The sequence below is a fragment of the Panulirus ornatus genome, chromosome 19, assembly GCF_036320965.1.
Source record: "Panulirus ornatus isolate Po-2019 chromosome 19, ASM3632096v1, whole genome shotgun sequence".
NCBI lineage: Eukaryota > Metazoa > Arthropoda > Malacostraca > Decapoda > Palinuridae > Panulirus > Panulirus ornatus.
The window spans coordinates 54,422,130-54,431,524 of NC_092242.1; the positions used below are offsets into that span (position 1 = coordinate 54,422,130).

The following is a 9,395-nucleotide window of genomic DNA, read 5'->3' on the forward strand; positions in this document are numbered from 1 at the left end:
GCGTAGATTCCGTCAGGGTTTTTCATGAACGACCCGGATGGCGTGGCCGTAGTAGTAACATATTTCATTCAAGTGCCTTATACATTGCTCCTGTGCTGGTCTATGTACCAGGTGCAAGCAACCCGAGGTGTGACTGCCATTGCTCCCCCCAAGACCAATACGTGACTGGCGACAATCCCTCATCCAGGCTACTGTAGTATGCAGTCACTGAATACATAAATAACGGGAATGGACCAGTTAATGCAAGGGCACAAGTTTGTCTTCTGTGAGTTATGACATCATGAGATAGATATATACTAGGGATGGAGTCTTAGTCAAAGAAATCAACCTAACCTAACCTTCTAATGTAAGGGTATAGCCTCCCAGATCCCTAGAACGTAACTGGCGTAACCAGCCAAAGCACGATAGATTATACATCTGACGAGAAGTTTGTGGTGTCGTAACGTTGAAATGATCCATTTCTGCAAATTATAGCGTGATTGCATATTGTATCGGCCAGGGAGACGGATAGTCCTCTGTGATGGATTGGCTTGTGTGACACAGCAGTACTTTGGTTGGGTTTGGGTGTACCTTACATTATAGAAAAACCAAAATAATGTCACCGACATTTTGACTCGGGAGGAGTTTGATAATATCAGTTGATGTTAGTTGATCATCGTATTGAAAATTGAATAGAGAAATATGCGTCTTTTGAATCATAATTGTTGTAAGGGGAAGTGGCTAACCATTGAATACCGTATAAATACATAAAGTAAGCCATCCACATGTTTATTCAAGTTCAGTTGTAAACATTACATTAGTTACACAAAGCAGTGTGACATTTAGCAAGGGAGAGTCATTGTAATTGGGCGAGTGGCCTTCATGGCCTTCAATGTCCTGAGGTATTAGGATTGTTAAGAAGGATACAGATAAAGGTAATCAGAAATTAATGGTACAGTCAGAGGTACTGTGTTCAACACAGCCCAAACATTAGGTCATCTGTAGCCTCGTAGTATTAAGTGTACCTGACTGACTGACTTTTCCATTTTTTTTTATATTCGTACTTAGAAAATGGGTCTTCGAATAATCATAACACATGTCGGTGTTAAAGATTTTTTTTTTCGGATGGTTAAAAGGACAGGCTCGACTTTAATGATCCTAGCAGTTAATAAATCTAAAGCCTAGCTAACCAACCAGCCAACCGATCCAATGGAGAATGAAGTCGTTATCGCAATACTCGGTGTTTAGGGCAGCCGAACTACAGTTAAAAGACTTCCTCGAGTTAAGAAAGGTGTGACCCTATGTGAAACAGACATCCACTGCTTCCTTGGCTGTGTGAGATAGTTTTGGGTGAAGTCAGGCATGTATATACGAGGCTAAGCTTTATCTGTGGCGTTTTTCTTAACACTTTGGTTCCTGGGTGTATTGTGGACAAGTCCATCACTCGACCCACTGACCAGTGCAGCAATGGTTGACATATACCCTCTCCAGCCGACGCCAGAGACCCCCTGTTCATGGATCATCCCTAGAGAGTTGAATGGGACCGGTACACCGAACCCAGGTCCGAAGCTTCGTAGCCACCACACCATGAACCAATCAATTCTGATGATACTAGTAATGAGTTTTGTATCTGGTAAAATTATTTCAGACACGGTGCTGTTGCATTAAAATTCCTGTCTTCATACACTTGCTGCTTGATTACAGACTCGTGTATATTTATCATTTCTTGTTCCTTTATGAAGTCAACAGGGTCAATCTGCTTCAAAGATATCATCAGACGGGAGTCACTGTCGACGACCATCTACACAGTGTATGGATGGTGGTTCCTGCAGGCGCCTACCCGGCCTGCACGATCTCCCTGGCACATCATGTTATGCATACCTTCTTCCCATGGCCGCAACCATCGCTGATCTCTCTTGCTTCAGTTGCTCTTGTTGTGGTGTTGGTGGAGGTGGTTTAAGAGCTGTGGTGAGGGACTGCCGTCGCATGTTGCGGCCATAACGAGCAACGGGTGACTTAAAGCAGCCCTATTCTCCCCCCAGGTCCCTCGTCGGAGATGCCAAGACGACGGCCGTCAACGCTTGATCTCTGGCGCAGTGGTATGACTCTCGCTCTTGTTATTTCCGAATAATTTTTGTGTTCTGTACAGTCTTATCTCTCATATATGGTGTAGTATCACTGATGGTTAACACCTCGATAGCAAATATCAGCTTATTTTTTTTTTTTGTTTGTTTTTCTTAGTTTTGCTTTTAGTGTAATAAGCTGATGGCCCAGAGAAACTTGACTCTTAACACACTTTGTGCCGGATGATGTTGGAGACAAACTGGTTTTCCTCCCTTGTACTTTACGGTATTTATAAAGTAAATGGAATCATTTTAAAAGCTGATACAGATATGATAAGATGTAACTTTAGGTGTGAGGAAATGCTTGAAACCCCGTCACATGACTAGTGCCGGCGTGTCTACTGTTGGGGAAAAGTCCCTACATATTCTTTTGTGATTTACCAACGTTCTTGCCAGGGTGTGGTATGAGTTGAACCCACTTGTGTAGGATCGTTTGGCTTTTGGGGTGACCCTTAAGTGCCAGGTCAAGAGCCAAGTAATCCATGCCATGGGTCGCTGAGTCGTGATATTAATAAGAGGTTGATGATTGTGTTTGTGTGTGTCTGGTGGACAGAGACGGAGGACCAGGCTGCGACAGCGCAGGATGGGAGCACCGGAGACTCAGCCCGCGCCCTCCACCCCGACACTGGCGGTGGCGAGGACGGTGTGGTGGCCACTGTAGAAGACATCTTCAAGGTGGTGGTGAACCCTCGCCGCCAGACTGCCGCCATGGTGGGTATACCAGCTCTCTACCCGTACACATGGTTATAGTCACCTCGACTCTGAATGTTGTAATGAAAATGATAATAGTATTGATAATAATAATAATGATAATGATATTAATAATAATAATAATAATAATAGTTATTATTATTATTATTATTATCATAATTATTATTATTATTATTATTATTATTATTATTATTATTATTATTATCATTACAATGATAATAATGACGATATAATAATAATAATGATAATAATATTGATAATAATCTAGACTGTACCCTTTTTTTTGGAAACGGAATGGTCATAGTAGGGGAAGGTTAGTATTGAAATCTAAGAGTAAGTTAACGAGTATACTGTACAGGTGGATGGGTTTTGTGGAGTCTATTGAGGCGTATTCTGGAAACGTGGTTTTGGTGCCTTATATTTCCCCCTTTGCAGACTGGGGAGGTGTATGTAAGGCTGATGTTAGTCAAGGGAATGAAAAGTAGCTGAACTAAGCTGAGCATTGTTCATTGTGTACATCACTGGATGATGGTTTGGACGTTCTCTTTCCCATAGGTATCAGGCTCCGTAGGAACTAAGGATGTTCTGTGTTTGTTCTGGTGTCCAGGTCTTGTATATGTCTATCGTTTGTGTCATTATTATCCTCCAACCTTTGTTTTGTTTCTATAAAGTGTGTGCCTAGAGGCTTAATATCTGGTTGTCCATGTTGTTCTTCAGTGGGTTTTTTTTTGTGTGTGTGGTTAATGGCGAATCGTTGAGCACTATTTTGTATCCTGTGAAGTAGTTTCAGTACGCGAGTTTAGAAGGCGAGATGTGTGGGTACAGAAGACTAGTAGGTAAAGATAAGTATAATCGTATAGTTTTTACACCAGGCGTAATTTTTGCCTCTCTGGAAGGTGGCAAAATCTGTACTGATTGTTCAGGACCACTTTTCCTCGGGTGGTTCTGTGGTTTATGTCATCTGTAACAAACTTGGCAACGTTAGTGTGTGACCAGGATTTTGCATCTCTCCGGATGCGTTTTCCCTCTATGGTATTACCCTATGGGTTTGGTCATCTTAGAGCCATGGTGGTGAATTGCTCAATGTTCGTTTTGCATGTATTGCTCACATTGCCAGATTGTACCGTGTAAGGGACGGACATACGTAGACATTAGATTTATTTAAAGCATATTGCATCAGTTCGTTCTTAAAAACGAATTCTTTGAGAATTTTAGAAAATGACACCTCAGCAGCTGTGGGTCAGGGTGGGTCTGGTAACTGTTCCAATATGTGTGGTGTGCCTGAACTGTGGTAGTGGAGGATGGACATGAGTAATGGTGATGATGGTGCCCTGTTGATATGGGCCATTTGAGGCTGCCAGTGTTGTCGTGTTGGATAAGATCATGGTACTAGTGACTCGCTCGGTGATGCGAGCTTGTGATGCCTCAGCTGGAGCAGTGGTGGTGGTGGTGGTTTGTTTCTTAAAGAGTCACAGTTGAAGTAGATGGTCCCTCTGGTGGTGATGGCTGGGCCTACCGACTGGCACGTGTTGTGTGTCATACAGACCCTAGGCATGGCCGGGGCTCTGGTGGCATGCAGTTGATCCTGTGTGGGGCGGTGTTGATGCCTCGGGTTGTCGGGCAAGGTGTTGACTCTCACGATCAGTAAGACGATGCCAGGTGGATGTGTACGTCTGACTCTGTCGCTCAGAATAAGGTTGAGTTAGTGTCCCGTTCTCTCCAGCGGACGAGACGCTGCTACAGTTGATTTATTTGCCACCCCACGTGCTGTACCCAGCCACCCCACGTGCAGTACCCTGCCACCCCCCGTGCAGTACCCTGCCACCCCACGAGCTATACTCTGCCACCCCACGTGCTATACCTTGCCTCCCACGTGCTGTACTCTGCCTCCCCTCGTGCTATACTCTGTCACCCCACGTGCTGTACCCTGCCACCCCACGTGCAGTACCCTGCCACCCCACGAGCTATACTCTGCCACCCCACGTGCTATTATACCTTACCACCCCACGTGCTATACCCAGCCACCCCACGTGCTATACACCGCTACTCCACGTGCTATAGCCTGCCACCCCAAATGCTATACCTTACCACCCCACGTGTTATACCCTGCCACCCCACGTGCTGTACACCGCTACTCCACGTGCTATATCCTGCCACCCCACGTGCTATACCCTACCACCCCACGTGCTATGCCCTGCTACCCCATGTGCTATACCCTGCCACCCCACGTGCATATCAAATAGAAATTATTCAAACCTTTACAGTCAGCCAGGTTTGTCACACCTCAGGTTTGTCGTGTGTTCAACGTCCTTCCGGAATGTTGCCTGTTGTCTGCATCTTGATCATATTCCATGTCACTTGGCTCAGTGACGTAGCTGAACCAGCTTTCTTTCCGTCTCTCTCCTCGCTACACCAGTGCCACCCTTCTACTGAATTCCTTGTTGTACATTTGATGAAATCTCTGACAGTATTGTGCTTCGAGTGTAGAAATCCTTGTAGTATTATCCCCCGAAGAAGTCATTTACGTCAGTGAAGTTGCTTCATATAGCTTTTGGTTTAGCTTCTTAGCTTCCTGTGTTTCCTTGATAGACGTATGTGAACAGTTGAGTATCGGGTGCTCAGTGTCTCGTACGGCTGGCACCATAGCTGATACCTTCTGTCACCAGGTTGTTGTCGTACGTGGGTGGTTATGGGATCCAGTACTGATGGTGTAGAAGCTCCGATGGCTCGCATGGTCCTCAGTAACATGATGGTTGAGGAAGTTATAAAGGCACTCTCAGGACTTCATCCTCCGTGTTTCACTTATCACAAGCAGACCCGAGTGCTCCCACACCTTCTCTAATGGTGAACATCACCAGGCTGCCTGCTGCCCCGTCACCAGACTTCATCTTGTACCATTACTAGGCTGCCTCCTGCCCCATTACCAGACTTCATCTTGCACCACCACCAGGCTGCCGCCTGCCTCACCATCAGGCTGCCTCTTGCACCATCACCAGGCTTCATCATGCCCCATCACCAGACTGTCACCTGCACTATCACCAGGCTGCCTCCTGCCCCATCACCAGGTTGCCTTGCCCCATCACCACGCTTCCACATGCCCCGTCACCAGGCTGTCTCCTGCCCCATCACTAGGCGGCCTCTTGCCTCATCCTGGTAATGCCACCGTGGGCTATCAGTACTAGTGGATATTACAACTAGTTCATCAGATTTTCCAGCCGGTTGTACATTGTTAGGTTGGTACCACAGGCTTCACGTACTGTGATCATTCCCAGTACAAACTGAACATAGATATTCCCTCTCATTATGCGCACTGTCGTTTCAAAATTCCTCGACACTTCATATGTTACTGTCATTCCCTTGTGTCATACCTTGCACCCACTGGCTGTCTGTTGTGCCTCCTATATGTTCTTAGAACGTTTCTTCTGTTGAACTATGTCTGTTAACTTCTTTATCCTCGTCTGTCTGTCTTCTATCACTGGCACTCCTTAAGATGACACTGTTCCAGACGCTCATTATGAGCATCAGTTTACGTTTTGTTCGAATTTAGTAGCTTTGAAGGATGCAGTCCCCATGTAACTCTTCCTAGCCTTGGGCCCAACTCTGATTTCTTTCTTATATCCCTATTACCAATGTACTCAAGCATTGCACAGTCGCTTCTCCCAGTGAGAGCACCATTACTAATGTTACAACTTTTCTTGATGTATACATATACGAGATTCACAGATAATGTTGTCAGGATAACAGGGTATTTTTCCTATGACAGAAAAAAATTGATCAAGAGGACGAACTCTCCGGGGATAAGGCGCAAGAGGCTGCGAAGGAGGTGGACAATTATCTAGGGGAGTGGCTGCAGCTGTTTCCCAAGGAATCTGAGAACGCCCTCACCAAAAAGCTGCAGTACGTATCCAAGGAAGACGACGAGCACATCGGGGAATGGCTCCAGCACTTACCCCAAGACGCCCAGGACTACCCAGGCGGCTGGGTCATCAGCAACTCGCGGCAGGATATCAACTACCCGAATGCCGACCTGCAGCTCTTCCCTAAGAAAGTGGAGGCTCCTCCCGGCGGGTGGCGGCAAAAGTCTTCCGAGGGTCAGGTCCGCGCGGGCGAAGGGACGGAGCGCTTACCAGCGAGTGTCAGCGGAACTCCTGGCGAATGGCTTGAACGATCCCCTCAAGGGGCGGAGGGTTTTGACCCTGGGACACCGCAAAGGCCCCACCCGTTGGCTGAGAGTTATGGTGACTGGAGTCAAAAGTACAGAACCACCTTGCCAGAGGGCTACAGGAGGAAGACATTGCAAAATCCCCGTAGAGCGGCAGAGTACCACGGAAGCACGCGACGGAAACTCCCCAGAGATGCCGACAGCTTTCAACGCTGGACAATGCAGTATCCGCCCAAATTACCGGACAACCATCCCCTCCGGTCGTTACAGTATCCGTCCAACGCAGCAGAAATTTCCCCCGGTAGACTGCTCCAACACCCCCGCGAAATGCCAGAAAACCAGGCGAGGAGAATGTCCAGGTATGGCTCCAGAAAAGATCGAGATATGTCGCTCAAGAGTTTGAAGCGAGACGCGCGGGAGAAGTGTGAGCAGGAGAGTGAGGAGCTGCCTTGCAGCGTGCAGCAGTTGATGTTCTCAGAGGAGACCATCCTTTGATACTGTCTCAGGTGATAAACCTCAGGTGATAGACCTCAGCACTTAACTAGGCTACATTCTTGCCTAGCAGTATAATGCAGTGTAAATAACATCGCTTGTCTTAAGTTAATCATTTGAGTCCATGTTTCTGATCTTAAAGCCAGTACGCAACCACTGATTAGATGGACACCGATTCATTATAGCAGAATCCCATTTATTTTTTTTTATATCGTGGATGGTGTGATGTTCTCATACAGAGACGGAGGTATCTATGTTATATATAATCATCATTGATAACTTCAACGTCTTACTCTGACTTCACAACAGATTTTTGCCCTGAAAGCAACAAATCTCTGCAATTTGCTAAGACAGTACGGTGTCTATGGGAAACAAATTGTATTTGAACGGTTTGGCTTTGTGAAAATGATTGCAACAGTTTCCCCATTTTATCACTTTAAGAGCCTTATAATCTTTTTTATATGTAATTATTTTATACTTTAAAAGCATTATGATTTTATATGTAATCATTTTATCCTAGCTAGAATATTATAATTTTAAATGTAATTATTTTATCCTAGCTAAAACAATTTTTTTATGTAATTATTTTATCTAGCTAAAACATTTTTATTTTTATATGTAATTATATTATCCTAGCTAAAACATTATAATCTTTTTTATGTGTAATTATCCTAGCACCTCTTCACAGAGGACTGTGGCTAGCTAGAAATTCCCGACTGTATTTGATTTTTCGTGTGCGGTAATATAAGGTTTACACTGTTTGGAAGATAAAACCGTCAGTGTCGTTTCATTCCCATCCTTAAGTAACTGTTGCCCAAAATCTAGAGTATATATCCAAATCACCGTGCGTATGAAAGACATTGTTAAAGGAAATGCAAATGGCTGACCAGGACTTTGGTCTATCACGGATCTAAATGTGTAGCATAGTCATCATCTGTCCTGACCACAACCTGCAATTACCAGGAGAGTGTACGTAAATCTATATATCAAACAATACACACTAACCTCGAGTAACCACGGGCTACTCTAGGCCAGGGCCCAAATGGGTTTGGATCCTTGTTGCGGCAGTTGGCCCAAACTCAACCCGGGTTTTCATTCTCGAGGAATGGCTACCTGGCTTACGAGTGTGTGTGAATTGTTATATGCACGTAGGAGTAAAGACGTGGCACATATACATGTACAGGGTTAAGATATTGGACAACAAATGTGTTAAGTAGAAATCGCATACAATGTCGCTTTCCAGTACCCACATCACTACCGCCACATTATCACTTGCCTCCCACACACGTCATTACCGCCACACATTCACATACCGCCCGTACAGAACACGCCGCCACACACACACACCTCTTTACCTACCCTCCACACAACACACCTCCCTCCTACCTACACACATATCGCTAGTGTCGCCTTCTCCCTCTCCAAGCCTCTATCTTTTTTTATTACTGTATCTGTAACGTGATTGAGTAAAATTTGGGTAAATTGAACTTTCATGTATACAGCTGTTCTGTAACTGGTGACAATTTTGTAGGTAAAATTATGCAATGTCCCAAGGTATTTGAAGAATATATTCTTCATACCCAGATCACCCAAGTTCTCGAATTTCTTATTATTGTTCTTTTCCTTTACTTATGACCTTTATTCCTGTAGGAGTTAGGTCACCAGACACCTGCTGAGCCTTGATTTATATCCACTTTCTTATTAATTTTCCTTTTCTCAAAATAGATTTTAGGGATATTTTCCTCCCACCATACCAGTTGTTACACAAAGAAGCTATGTTGAAAAAAATTAAGTAGTACCATGTTTAGTAGATGGTAATAAACTTATGCGAATTACTTAAGTTATAGCAAGAGCTGGCGTCATTTATGATCAATGATCCCAGAGGACTAGCAGTTCGATAGTCAGATTGCTGGTTTAGACTTGGTCTT

General features: G+C 44.8%; 1 protein-coding gene across 2 annotated transcripts in view; it reads left to right on the forward strand.

Moving 5' to 3' along the window:
• The window catches only part of LOC139755504 (uncharacterized), a 77,948-nt gene extending 69,704 nt beyond the window's left edge, over positions 1–8,244 (forward strand). For both annotated transcript variants that reach the window (XM_071673857.1, XM_071673858.1), the window contains exons 14-16: positions 2,022–2,078; positions 2,656–2,813; positions 6,577–8,244. In XM_071673857.1, coding sequence (XP_071529958.1) covers positions 2,022–2,078; positions 2,656–2,813; positions 6,577–7,470 — 1,109 coding nt within the window. In that variant the 3' untranslated portion in view covers positions 7,471–8,244. The remainder of the gene's footprint in view (positions 1–2,021; positions 2,079–2,655; positions 2,814–6,576) is intronic.
• The last annotated feature ends 1,151 nt before the right edge of the window (positions 8,245–9,395 follow it).